The sequence below is a fragment of the Orcinus orca genome, chromosome 16 (genome assembly GCF_937001465.1).
Source record: "Orcinus orca chromosome 16, mOrcOrc1.1, whole genome shotgun sequence".
In the NCBI taxonomy this organism is placed as follows: domain Eukaryota; kingdom Metazoa; phylum Chordata; class Mammalia; order Artiodactyla; family Delphinidae; genus Orcinus; species Orcinus orca.
The window spans coordinates 72,863,634-72,877,731 of record NC_064574.1 but is presented as its reverse complement, the minus strand read 5'-3'; the positions used below and the strand labels follow the sequence as shown (position 1 = coordinate 72,877,731).

Here is a 14,098-nt window from a genome sequence, read left to right as displayed (position 1 = left end):
AGGGAAGCCCTATTTTTTAACTTTCTATTTTGAACCAATTTTAGACTTCCAGTAAAGCTGCAAAAGTAGTACTCAGTTCTTAAATACCATTTACCCTACTTGTCCTAATATTAATATTTTACGTAACCATGGTACAATGATCAATACCAGGAATTTAACAATATTATTAATTCAAATTATTCAAATTTCATCAGTTTTTCCACTAATATTCTCTGATCCAGGATCCCACGTCGCATTTAGTTTTTATTTTTCCTGAGTCTCCTCCAATCTGTAACAACTCCCCAGGTTTTCTGTCTTTCATGAGCTTGATACTTTTGAAGAGTACTAATGAATTATTTTGTAGAATGTCCCTCAATTTGGGTTTGTCTGATGTTTTCTCATGGTTGGAATAAAGTTAAGATTTTTAGCAAGAATGACACAGAAGTGATGTTGTGTCTTTCTTAGTGCATAATATGAATGGGCTTATGATGTAGATATGTCTTATGAATGGTAACGTTGACCATTATCACCTGGTTAAGGTGGTGTTTACCAGGTTTCTCCGCTGCAACAATTATTAATATGGTGTTTGCTTAATGGTGATTTCTCTATTTCCCTCTTTCCTACTAATTATTAATTGGAATTTCTGCATAAGGAAAAGCTGTTCCTTGGCTCTAATTTATTTATATCTGTATGGATTTATGGATATTTGTTTTATTCTATGAGTTAAAATACAAAACATTATTATTTTATTATACAAACTGTTCCAGCTTTGGCCATTAGGAGGCTCCTGTGTTACTCTAACCAGCTCAGCTATTTTGAACACTTCCTGGCACCATAAGATGTTCCAGGCTCTTGTATTTTCCCTGACCATCCCTGGAATCAGCCACTTCTCCAAAGAGCCCTGGTTCCATTTATTGGAAAAGTGTTTAGACACAAAAATCTGGGTACCAGGTGTGCTGCTTGCTACTGGTGTATCATTGCTTCTAGGCCCTCCAGGAGACTGAGCTACGAAGTATATATGTATGCATATCAACCACACATATACATACTTCTATTGTGTTTGTCTATATATTAAATACCATGAGTTCACACTGACACCTCTGGTTCCAATCCGATACCACAGGGCTCATTTTGGTCTTCTTTCTTTTCTCATTGGTAACTTCTTTCTTCAACAGTGAAAAGTTGTTGGCTCTCATTATCTACAATATATTTACTTATTTGTTCAATTCTGGTATACACACAAAGTAGTTTCAGAATTACTAACTCATACCCTTGTGAGAAACACACTTACTAGCTTGATTACAGCATTTATGTAGAGTTCTCTTTGTCTTTAACCTTAGAGTATCCAGTCAAGATAGTGGTTCCTAAAGTTACTTAGGTCAGTTCTTTTCTTTGCCACTTCCTTCAGTGAGGTTATGTCATTCATTTGTACTACAGTTACGTTTATTTGTTAGTGTTTGTATTCATTCTCTTCTATTTTTACAGCCGTCCCCTGGTATCCCTGGGGGACTGGTTCCAGAATCCACTGCAGATACCAAGGTCTGAGGATGCTCAAATGCTTTATATAATATGCTGTGTAGTATTTATATATAAACTATACATATCCTCCTGTATACTTTAAATCATCTCTAGATGACATTACTTATAATACCTAATACAGTATAACTGCTACATAAACAGTTGCCTGCACATGGCAAATTCAAGTTTTGCTATTTGGAACTTTCTGGAATTTTTTCCCCAAATATTTTCCATCTGCAGTTGGTTGAATATATAAATGTGGAATCCGAAAATACAAAGGGCTGAATGTAGTCTATTTACTCTCAGGTGGCTTCACCCATTGCTACGGTTTCATTGATCATCTTTTTTGAGCTATATAACCACATACACTCTTACTGGACATCCCCACCTACCTCGTGAGTTTGTTGTGAGGCTTAAGGAATTAAATATTTGTAAATATTTAGATCATATTAGCACTTAGTTAGCGGTATTTATATATTTTACATATTACTGTTACTCTATCATATTCCCTGTCTCAAGGAATAGTGCTACCAAACCTGAAACCTGAGTGCCATTCCTGACCTCTCTTTCTTTCCCTTAGTCTCATTCCCCAATCAAATCCTGGTAAATTTCCCTCCTTAAACACGTAGTGAGTGTTCCATCTTCACTTCCACTACCTTTATTCAGGTATCATCTCTTACTTTGATTACTGCCACACCCATCTAACTGGTCCTTGACTTTAGTCCAACATTTTCTTCACACTGCAGCCAGAGAGATCTTTCTCCACACCCCTTCTCTACTGTGGAAACGCCTTCACTTTATTTTCTGACAAATATTAAAATGAAAATTTTAGTAAATACAGAAAAGCAGAAAAAAAATCACCTATAATGTCATCACCTAGAGATAACCAATTACTTTTTCGGGATATAGCCTTGCAGGCTTTTCCTTCACAAACACACACACACACTCATGCACATTATAATATGGCATGTTATTTCTTTTTTGAAACCTGGATTTTAATTGATAATATTGTATACATCACTTCATGGTAGAAAACAAAAATCTAAATATTCATTAAAAAAATAGGCTCATAGTATATTCCACTGCATGCGATACCTAAAGTTTATTTAACAAGTTTATTATTAATAGACATTTAGTCCTCTCTCTCTCCTTCTTTCTCTGCTGTTACAGACAACAGCAAACATTATACAAACATTATATTTTGGCATAATTTTGCCTGACTATTTCCTTAGGATAAATTCCTAGCAGAGGAACTGCTGGGTAAAAAGGAAGGCAAAAGGTGTTCAGAAAGGTGTATCATTTTACATATTCAGCAATATATGATAGTGACCATTAGCCAATGTTAGGTATTATTCTTTTTAAATCTAATACACAAATAGCATTTAACTGCTGCTTTAATATGCAATTCTTAGATAACATGTAAGGTAGGATTTTTTTTTTTTTTTTTTGGTACGCGGCCTCTCACTGTTGTGGCGTCTCCTCTTGCAGAGCACAGGCTCTGGACGCGCAGGCTCAGCGGCCATGGCTCACAGGCCTAGCCACTCTGCGGCATGTGGGATCTTCCCGGGCCGGGGCACGAACTCATGTCCTCTGCATCGGCAGGCGGACTCTCAACCACTGCGCCACCAGGGAAGCCCATAAGGTAGGATTTTTAACTTTTATATTTTTTCTTTTATAAATTACCCTTTTGTGTCAACTGTCCACTTTTTTACCATATTGTCTTTTTCTTATTGATTTGTAAGAGTCCTTTATTACATAGTCTGCAATAAAGGACTAAATTAGCAGGTCTGAATGGTCCAAACTCTGCATATTCCAAGGAAAGGTCTGACTCTGGCCTTGCTCCTGGTAGATAACCTATAAGCCCCTGAAACATCCCGTCTGTTAAGAGTGTCTCTGTTTACCTGAGGCCTTGGGACAGGTCAAAAAGTTTATGCTAACAATGGGATTTATGGTGGGAACCTTGGACCATGTGGTATCAGCTTGCCCACTGGAGGAGCTGGAGACTGGAGGTCAGCAAAATGGATGGGCAGCCATGCTTATATGACCAACTTCCAATAAATACTCTGGACACCAAGGTTTGAATGAGCTTTCCTGGTTGGCAGTACTGCATACATATGGCCACACATCATTGCTCAGAGAATTAAGGACTACTTGCACAAGTCCATTGAGAGAGGACAACTGGAAGCTTGCACCTGGTCTCTCCTGGACCCTGCCTTACATGCTTTTTTTTCATTGCTGATTTTAATCTGCATCCTTTCACTGTAATACTCATCTTACTGGGAGTATAACAGTTTTGCTGAGTTCTGTAAGTACTTCTAGAACATCACTGAACCTGAGTATGGTTTGGGGACCTCTGAACACAGACAGTAACCAGCAACTCCCCTGTCATAACATAGATAACAAATATAGTCTTCACTTTATCATTTGTCTCTTAATTTTTGCTGCTTTCTGAAAAGAGCTAATATTTAAAAATTTTACCTTATAAAACCTGGGTTTTTTTTTCTCTCTGTATAGGTTCTAAGTGCGTGTGAGGGTTTTTGTTTTGTTTTGTTTTCCTTACACAGATTATACACTTTAACAAGGTTTTTTTTTTTTTTTTTTACACATTCTACATAAAAACATGAGTATGCAAAACATGGGTGTACACAGAGTAAAATATGTGTGCCTTTCAACTTCTCTTCTACTCTACTTCCCTCCCTGGAGGTAACTCATTGTCAGTCACTTGGTTTGCATCCTTTTCTGTGTATTTATGAACATACATAATATAACCACATACATACTTAACATAATGCACACCATACTATATTCATTGTTCTGCAACATCCTTTATTCACTAATGTCTTAGAGATCTTTCTTTGTGTGTTAACTTCACAATAAACTACATAATAAACTATCTTATTCTATTTTATAGCAGCACAATATTCCACTGTATGGGTCTATCACAATATGTTTAACCATATCCAGAGTGAACATTTAAGCTGTACCTATTTCTCAAATTATAAACAATATTGTAATAAACATCTTTGTACATACTTCCCTGTGCACCTGTGCAAGTATTTCTGCAGGACAGATCTTAGAATAGAATTTCTGAACCACAGAGTGAGCTCATTTAACATTTTTGTAAATGCAGTCAAATTGCCACCCAAAATACTTCCTCAACTGTACAACCAGTGCCCTTCCCCCCTGCACTTTCCTCAACACTTTGTATCACCAATATTTTTATATTTTGCCAGTCCAGTGGGTGAAAAATATCTGTCTTCATTTGCATTCTACGGTTACTTATGAAGTTAAGCACTTTTTTCATTGGTTTCCTGTATCTTCTATAAATTGCCTGTGCATATCCTTTGCCTACTTTTTTTTTCTCTTTTCTTTTTTCAACAAGTCTCTTTACATATTATAGACACTTTCTCTAACACATGTTGCAAATATTTTCTTCAAATCTCTAATTTTTAGCCCTTTGTTCTTTTCAAATACAAAAACTTTACATTTTGATATCATTAATGAATTTTCCCCAGAGGGTTTTGTTTCCTGTTTGGGTGGTTTGGTAGGGCTACAGCATAAAGTGCAAGGGTGGAAGGCCAAGCAGTATGCAATATTAAGGTCATAAAGGGCTTTGAGGGCACTGCTAAGAAACTAAAACATTATCCTGATGGCAGCAGGGAAGCATATAAAAGTTTTCAGCAATAGAGTGACTTTCAACAAATTCTCCATTTAATAAGAGCACCTACTAAGTGCCATGGTCAACTCTGTCTCTTAGAAAATGGTAACTTTTGTACCTTTTACATTTCCCACAATTCAAAATAACTAAAAGACACAGAAAGCTCATTATGTTAAAAGACACAATTAGGGGAATCTGCTCTGCCACATATTAAAACAAAATGGTATCAGTGCAGAAACTGTGAGGGCCGTGAAACAGTCTAGAAACAGATCCGAGTATACACACGCCTGTAGAATAGAATAAAAGCGTCATTTCGATTCAGTGGGAAAACAGATGATGGCAAGACCACCGGGGAAAAAGGCATATTCCTATCTAACACGTTATCACAAAATTAATACCCAGTAGGTTAAAATGTAAAAAAAAAAAAAAAAAGCTATGTAAAGAATCCTTTATAAGTATTACAAGAAAATAAAGGTGAATGTTTTAATACTCTTGAGATGGGGAAAACTTTCCAAAAATGATACCCACCCACGCCTATTCCAAAATAAATTGCATAAGATATTAGAGGAAAATAGGTTTGTAATCTTGGAATGCGGAGGCCTTCCTATCAAAGGGGCACAGGGTATCCAAGAAGTCTAAGGGCGCCGCTGGGGGGCTCCGAGTCGACCGGAGGGGCGGCGTCCGCGACCCGTGACCCCGGGGCTGCCGCCCGCCCTGCCCCCTCGCCTGCCGCCCGCGGGGCCGCACTCACCCGCCTCCACAGACAAAGGGCGCCCAGGCCGGCTCCGCCCCCTGACGACGACACCGCCGCCGCCGCTGCCCGTCCGAACCCAGGCGGGAGAGGGTGATGAGGGCCCTGATGCCTGAGCCAATGACGCCCAGTGACGGGGCCCCTGGGGTTGGACCAGCCGCCGGCGCCAGCCGGGCTCTGACGAAAGCCTCCAAGCAATGGCGGGCGCGCCGCGCTGGCTTCGGCTCTGCGATACGCATGCGCCGGCGGCGCCCAGGGCCGACCGCTTCCCATATGCGGGGCTCGGAACTCCCACCCGCTTCCCCGGGCCTGCTTCTCACCAGGGCCGCGCTGACCCCGGGGGCCCGGACCGGCGGGAGCAAAACTGCGCCTTCCGAGAGGGCCGAGGACCCCTCATAGCCCCTGCCAATCAGAAGCTCCCGCGTGAGTCGCTGCTCGGTCCCCTAGGTGACCACACAAGCCGTCGCTCTCCTCAGTCCTGAAATACCGGCCCCCTCCCGAATTTTATATTGACGAAACTAAAAATACAATAATAATGATTGAATATATCAGGTCTACTGATGAGACTAATGGAATTCTTTTAAGGGGGTAACATTTTGCATAATTGGGCTTCACCAAAATCGGTTGCAAATGTTCATCTGTTAATGCCAGCATTCAATGGGGGAAAGGAGAGACTTCAACAAATAGTGTTGGAACAACTGGATATGCACGTGCAAAAGAATAAAATTGGACCCTAGCCTTACACACCACATACAAAAAGTAATTCAGGGGCTTCCCTGGTGGCGCAGTGGTTGAGAGTCCGCCTGCCGATGCAGGGGACACGGGTTCGTGCCCGGTCCGGGAAGATCCCACATGCTGCGGAGCGGCTGGGCCCGTGAGCCATGGCCGCTGAGCCTCCACGACCGGAGCCTGTGCTCCGCAACGGGAGAGGCCACAACAGTGGGAGGCCCGCGTACCGCAAAAAAAAAAAAAAAAAAAGTAATTCAAAATGGATCAAAAAACCTAAACGTGAGAAGTAAAATTATAAAACTCTTAGAAGAAAACATAGGAGAGAAGCTTCATGATGTTGTTCTTGGCAATTATTTCTTGTATATGACATCAAAAGCACAGGCAACAAAAGAAAAAAATGGATAAATTGGACTTCAATATTTAACACTTTTGTACATCAAAGAACAGTAGTAATTGACTGAAATGACAATCCACAAAATGGGAGAAAATATTTGCAAATCATATATCTGATAAGGGATTAATATCCAGAATGTATAAAAAAACTACTCTAAGTCAACAACAAATAAACAGGTAACCAGATTTTAAAATGAGCAAAGGACTTGAATAGGCAATTCTTCAAACAAGGCATGCAAATGACCAAAAAGCACATGAAAAGATGTTCAGCATCACTAATCATTAGGGAAATACAAGTCAAAACCACGGGATACCAAGTCACACCCACTAGGACAGCTACTACAAAAAACAGTTAAGTACAAGTGTTGGCAATGATGTGGAGTAATTGGAACTCTTGTGCGTTACTGGTGGGAATGTAAAATGGTACAGCTGCTGTGGAAAAGAGTTTGGCAATTTTTCAAAAAATTAAACATAGAATTACAATATGATCCAGCAATTCCATTTCTGGGTAGATAACACCAAAAGACTTGAAAGCAGGATCTCAAAGAGATATTTGCATCCCCATGTGTGTTACAGCATTATTCACAATAGCCAAAAAGTGGAAGAAACCCAGTGTTTGTTGACAGATGAATGAATAAGCAAAATGTAGTATATGTATACATACTATAGAGTATCATTCAGCCTTAAAAAGGAAGGAAATTCTGAAACATGCTACAACATGAATGAACGTTGAAGACATTATGCGAAGTGTAATATAATTCAGTCACAAAAGGTCAAATGCTACTCAGCCATTAAAAAGAATGAAATAATGCCATTTACAGCAACATGGATGGACCTAGAGATTGTCATACTGAGTGAAGTAAATCATACAGAGAAAGAGAAATATCGTATGATATCCCTTATATGTGGAATCTAAAAAGAAATGACACAAATGAACATATTTACAAAGCAGAAACAGACTCACAGAGTTAGAGAACGAACTTATGGTTACCAGGGGGGACGGATGGGGGAAGGGATAGTCAGGGAGTTTGGGATCAACATGTACACACTGCTATATTTAAGATGGATAACCAACGAGGACCTACTGTACAGCACAGGGAACACTGCTCAATGTTATGTGGCAGCCTGGATGGGAGGGGGGTTGGGGGGAGAATGGATACATGCATATGTATGGTTGAGTCCCTTTGCTGTGCACCTGAAACTATTACAACATTGTTAACCAGCTATACTCCAATATAAAATAAAAAGTTAAAAAATAAAGGTCAAATACTGTATGATTCCACTTATATGAGGTACTAGAGTAGTTAAATTTGGACATTGACAGACATTACAATTGTTGCCAGGGGCTGAAGGTGGAATGAAGATGTCTAGTTACTGTTTAATGAGTACAAAATGTCAATTTGAGAAGATGAAAAGACTTCTGGAGATGATGGCTGCACAACAAAGTGAATATACTGAATGCCACTGAACTTCAAATGGTAAGTTTTATGTTATGTATTTTTTAATACCATAAAAAGAGAAAAAAGACAGCTGGATCCTTATATCTGTTTCTACATTTAATCTTTTGAAATATGTTGTTTTGGTTGATGTTTCTGAAGAAAATCTGGCTTCATATAGATACATAGTTGGAAAAAAGAATCCTTTAATAAGTCTTCTCTTGTAATTGTGAATATTCTTCTTTGATACCCCACCAAAACTTGATGAGATTAGTTGCAATGTAGAATCTGAAACCATATTCATATACTTTTGGTTTTTACACCACAATCTGTTAGTCTGTCTCACTCTCCAAATGGATCTTGAACTCATGTATGACTTTGTAATGTCACACACTGGCCATTTGGAAAATATCTGTTTACTGAGTTACCTAACTCAGTGGGTCCTAAATGGGTATGATTTTACCCTCTAGGAAATATTTGGCAATGTCTAGAAATATTTGGCAATATGTGGCAATGGTTGTCACACGCTGGGGTTGCTACTGACATCTACTGGGTAGAAGCCAGAGATACTGCTAAACATTTTAACAATGCATAACAAAGGATTATATAGCTCCAAATGTCAATAGTGCTGAGGTTGGAAAACCCTAGTTTATTTAATGCTGACGTATTTCATTATGCAATATAAAAATTTGTGTTTGTTAATATCATCACTAATCTTTTTGGGAAAGTTTGTAAGTATTAGGAAGTTGTCAAGATAGTGGATACAAGTTCTCCAAAAACTTTAAAGTTCAAATTTTATCATTTACAACATATATTTTCAGTTATTTTCCTTCATGCTGTAAAGCACACTTCATTCATTTTCAAGAAACTGTCTTAGAAATAACCAAGTCTAAAAAACTAGTATTTGTCAGTTGTTTTTGCAGTTGAAATTGGTGTTCCATAAAATGAGTTACTATCTCTCACAATCACATAACTTATTTTCGCACTTGTATACGGTATAAATGCTTTATGGTACTCACTACCTTGATTAAAGTAGCAGCAGTTTTAGCCACCATTGCTTTTGACCCATCAGTGCAAATGTCAACACAGTGGAAAAAGCAAATTACCTTAGTATTATTAGAAAAAAAAGTTGACCGTACGGGCCCCCTGAAAGAGAGTCAGGGATCCCCAGGGGCCCAGGGACCATACTTTGTAAACTTCTTCTCTAGATTTATGTGAAAGAAGTAAACCCCTATTTGTTTAAGGCACCATTAATTAGGTTTTAAAAAATAAGATAACTTGTATCTTTAGTTTTCAAACCATCTTCTGCAGACTTGCCAAAAAGTCAACAGTTATGCAGAGATACTTATTTTTTTTAATTCCTCTCTTTTTTTCAAGAGTTACTGAGATATAATTGACAAATAGAAGTTGTATATATTTAAGGTGCATAATGTGATGTTTTGATATACATATACACTGTGAAATGATTACCACAATCAAGCTAACATATCCATCACCTCACATAGTTACCGCTGTGTGCATGTGTGTGCATGTGTGTTTGTGTGTTGGGGGGAGGAGAATGCTTAAGATCTACTCTTAGCAAATTTCAAGTATAAGATACAGTATTGTTACTTATAGTCACCATGTTGTACATTAGATCTCTAGAATTTTTTCATCTGCATAACTGAAACACAAGACTCTTAAATTTATAGTAATTTACTTCAAATTCTGAAGTAGGATAAGTATAAGAAGTTAAGAACTAACCCTTTTTCAGTGGTTTCAGTGTTTACTGTTGGATTGCAATTAAAGCTCGGAAATCACAGCAATACCCACCATTATTGTTCTACTAAATAGTATAGAACCTTCATATATACTAGACTAGAGTAAACCATACCATAGAACAAAACACTACCTGTAGTAGAAAACACTATTTACCATTAGGGAAAAGATGAGGTAAATCTATATACTAAAGTGGAATAATCCTCAGGATATATCAAGTGAAAAGACCATGGTACAGAGCCGTTCTTTAATTCTGTTTGCTTTTCTCTTTGCTATGCTTATATATAATATTTCCCTTTAAAACATGCCTCATAGTCTCAGTATCTTTGTGTTATACTCAAAAGTAGGATAGCATGTCCTTCTCAGGCAGTGTTGCTTAGAAATCAGCACAGCTTGCTCTCTTGTACCTCTCCTCCCTTGTTCCAAACTGTTGCAAACACAGTGAATATTTGGTCCAGAACTGGGGACAGTAGAAAGAACACCAGCGTTGGAATCAGTTCAGACCTGTGTCTGCCACATAGCTGAAATCTCGAGCAAGTAAGTTACTTAATTTTTTTGATTCTGAATTTTCTCTTTTAGCATATGGCAATGAAAATATATGTATCTCATATCTATTATGAGAACTAAAGGAGATAGAGCACATCAGCACTCAGCACAATGCTTCATAAATGACAACTATCATTAATTTAGTTCCTTGTCTAAGGGAGTCGTTTAGAGTTTTAGAAGCTCTGCTTTCGCAATTCTCCTTCAATAAGTACACTCTAACACCTCAGCCTCCCCTGATAAGCTACTCTGGAAAGTTAAGTAATTATAAGTGTCTTCTTGGTTCTTTTAGCACTTTTTAAGAAGGAAGGGGAGTGATATAGGAGTACAGGATTAAAAGCCACAAACAACTACCTATAAAATAAATAAGCAGCAGAGATATATTGTACAGCACAGGGAAATATAGACATTATTTTGTAATAACTTTAAATGGAGTATAATTTATAAAAATATTGAATCACTGAAAGCAATATACTATTAGTTGTACACCTAAAACTAATATACTATTGTAAATCAACTATACTTCACTAAAGAAAAAGTGAAAAAGAAAAGCAAAATTCCCTATTTCCGTTTCTCAAGCCCAGAGAGTTCTTTAAAGAACAATACTCTTTGTCCTTTTGATTTCAAAAGGGACTTTACCTTTCTTTAGATGCTTTTTATATGTTTATGATTAAATGTATTACTGTACATTATAAGTTGAGTATTATTTATTATATAGAAGCCTGTCTAGCAAAGCAGCCACAATTGAAAACAGGTTAACAGTGTGGACTGAAAGCCAAAACCAGGGATAATGTCTATACTAGGCTCCCTTATTGATCTAAATTATATTGTAGGAATGTAGCCTTTTAAAGTAATCTTTTAAAGGTTTTTGTTTCTTTATTTTCAGCTCCTTCAGTCTGACATGGCAGAAAAACCAATGCGTATGTCCACACAAATACCCGATGATGAAGATATAGTTGAGTATATCTTTCAAAGAGAATTCTCCTTTTTGTCCTTAACAAAATTGTGTAGCTTCAAAATATTGACTCAGTAAACTGATATAGACCTAGATGGTAAAGGCTTATGTTTGTTATGTTTGGACATGAATTAACTTTTATACTGATTGGAGTTAAATATCAATGATCGTTTAAATAACTGATGCATGTTTCTTGCATCTGCAGACATTTTTAGTAGTACAAAAGACTATTCCTATTTAACACCAAAGAATAACAAATGAAAATTCCAGAACCTCCCAGTAGGTGAGGAGAATAATGCTACTTTGATGTATATGTTTGTGGACCTTTAGATACTGATAATAAAAAACTTTTAAATGAAGTTATTTTAGGAAGTGGCTGGGTGGCTGCTTTTTTATTACTTTACTGAGTGGGAGATTGAACCAAGTTCCATGTTAAGACGCGTCTCTGTACTAGGGAAAACATAGTAATTCACATAAAATTTTACCCTAAAAGAGAGAGTAGCATATCTGAATGGGTGAAAACTGAGTTTTAGAACTATTTTTGACCAAAATAGATACATGAACAGATACATGAATATTGAGCTATGTTAAGTAGTGTTTGTTTATGACTTAATAACTAATGGCTCTCTTTTTGGTGTTTTCCTCCAATCATGCATGGTTTTCTGTATCTTTGTTTGAACCATCAAACGATCATATTTTTTCTCTTCTCTTTCTCAGTTACTTTTCTGAAGTGAATGGTTTATTCCACCTTTATTTTTCTATCAGCCACACTTTAAAAATCACATTTGATCCAACTTTCATCTTCGTTGCTTTTCTGAAACTATTACTGACCCTTTCAAGTCGGGTCCCCACAAGGGTCCTCCTGCCTGGGGTCACTCGTGCCAGTGGAGTGAGACTGGGTGCGGCTCAGAAGCAAAGGAAAGTTTAGTCTTTGATTAAAGAATGGAGAGGTGTGAGCTCAAGCTCTAAAGTACACACTCTGCGGACAGGCTGTGGGCAGGCTGCTTCGTAGGGTTCCAGTCTGCGGAGGGAGGGGCGGAGTTCTCGTGGGTGCTCACGGCACCCCACCTCTATCTTGAGTTGAAGTGTTGCTCGCAGGGCTTCTCCACACGATATGCCAAGTTGGGGTGTTGGGCCCATCGGTTCTGTGCTGGGAACTTTAATCCGAGGTGTTAGGTGCAGGCCTCTGCACACGGCCCCCTGTAGGCAAGTGAAACTAGACTTAGCGCGAAAGAAAAGTTGACAACTTATCTTATTGTTACCGACCCTTTTGAGTCGAGGTCCAACAAGAGTCCTCCTGCCTGGTGTTATTGGAGCCAATAGAATGAGAGCCAGTTTGGTTCAGAAGCAAAGGAAAGGTTTATTCTTTGATCAAAGAATGGAGAGGTGTGAGCTCTCGCTCTAGAGTCCTCGCTCTCCTGAACAAGCTGTTTACGGGCTCGCTTTATAGGGTTCTTGTCAGCGGAGTGGGGCGGCGTTCTTGGAGGGCGACTGCAGTGCCGGGTGCAGCAGCATCTCTGCACACGGTTCACTGTCATCATCTTAATTGAGGTGTCATGCACAGCGCTTCTCCATATGGAGCGCCAAGTGGGGGTGTCGAGTGCAGCGGTTCTTTTTGTTGTTGTTAATTAATTTATTTATTTTTGGCTGCGTCGGGTCTTGATTGCTGCGCACAGGCTTTCTCTAAGTTGCATCGAGCGGGGGCTACTCTTGGCACGTCGGCCCAGTAGTTGTGGCTTGTGGGCTCTAGAGCGCAGGCTCAGTAGTTATGGCACATGGCCTTAGTTGCTCCATGGCATGTGGGATCTTCCCAGACCAGGGCTTGAACCCATGTCCCCTGAATTGGTAAGTGGATTCTTAACCACTGTGCCACCAGGGAAGTCCTGAGTGCAGTGGTTCTGAGCTGGGAACTCTAATCCCACACGTTAGGTGTAGGGGCTCTGCGCTTGGCCCCCTTAAGGCAAGTGAGATTAGACTAAGCACAAAAGAAGAGGTTAGACCTTATCCGATCACCTAGATTCCATCATATTTTTCCCAGGGACCCCAGTGGGCTTTGCTGGTGACAAAACTACTGTCAGAGTCCTATCTCAGTGACTAAACCACTGACTTATGCCCATCCCATATTACCTTTGGGCCCTCTGATGCATTAAATCACGGTGAATGCTCCTCTGTTTACATGACATTAAAATCATAAAATTTTAGAATAGGTGGATCCCAAAGGCCAATTAGTCGAACTTTAATCTGATATATAAATGCTTGCTACAAACCATTTAGCAAGTAGTCTTCCAAACTTTTTTTGAACGCTTTACAACTGGCAACTTAATTTATTCTCCTTTTTGAAATTAAAAATAACATTATTAAAAGAAAATTTCAAACAA

The 14,098-nt window shown here is 38.8% G+C and overlaps 2 protein-coding genes across 5 annotated transcripts in view; one reads left to right on the top strand and one right to left on the bottom strand.

The window, feature by feature from the left end:
• ZNF713 (zinc finger protein 713) overlaps nt 1-6,009 on the bottom strand; it is a 36,461-nt gene extending 30,452 nt beyond the window's left edge. The window contains exon 1 of the mRNA XM_033426243.2: nt 5,907-6,009. The gene's annotated coding sequence lies outside the window, so the exon portion shown is untranslated. The remainder of the gene's footprint in view (nt 1-5,906) is intronic.
• The window catches only part of SEPTIN14 (septin 14), an 87,780-nt gene that overhangs the window by 33,341 nt on the left and 40,341 nt on the right, over nt 1-14,098 (top strand). For 2 of the 4 annotated variants that reach the window (XM_033426241.2, XM_049699864.1), the window contains exons 1-2: nt 6,816-8,506; nt 11,652-11,720. In XM_033426241.2, the coding sequence (XP_033282132.1) occupies nt 8,504-8,506; nt 11,652-11,720 (72 nt within the window). In that variant the 5' untranslated portion in view covers nt 6,816-8,503. Of the gene's footprint in view, nt 1-6,815; nt 8,507-10,664; nt 10,760-11,651; nt 11,721-14,098 lie in introns of those variants that run through there. The other 2 variants (XM_004268736.3, XM_049699865.1) reach the window with 2 other exon arrangements.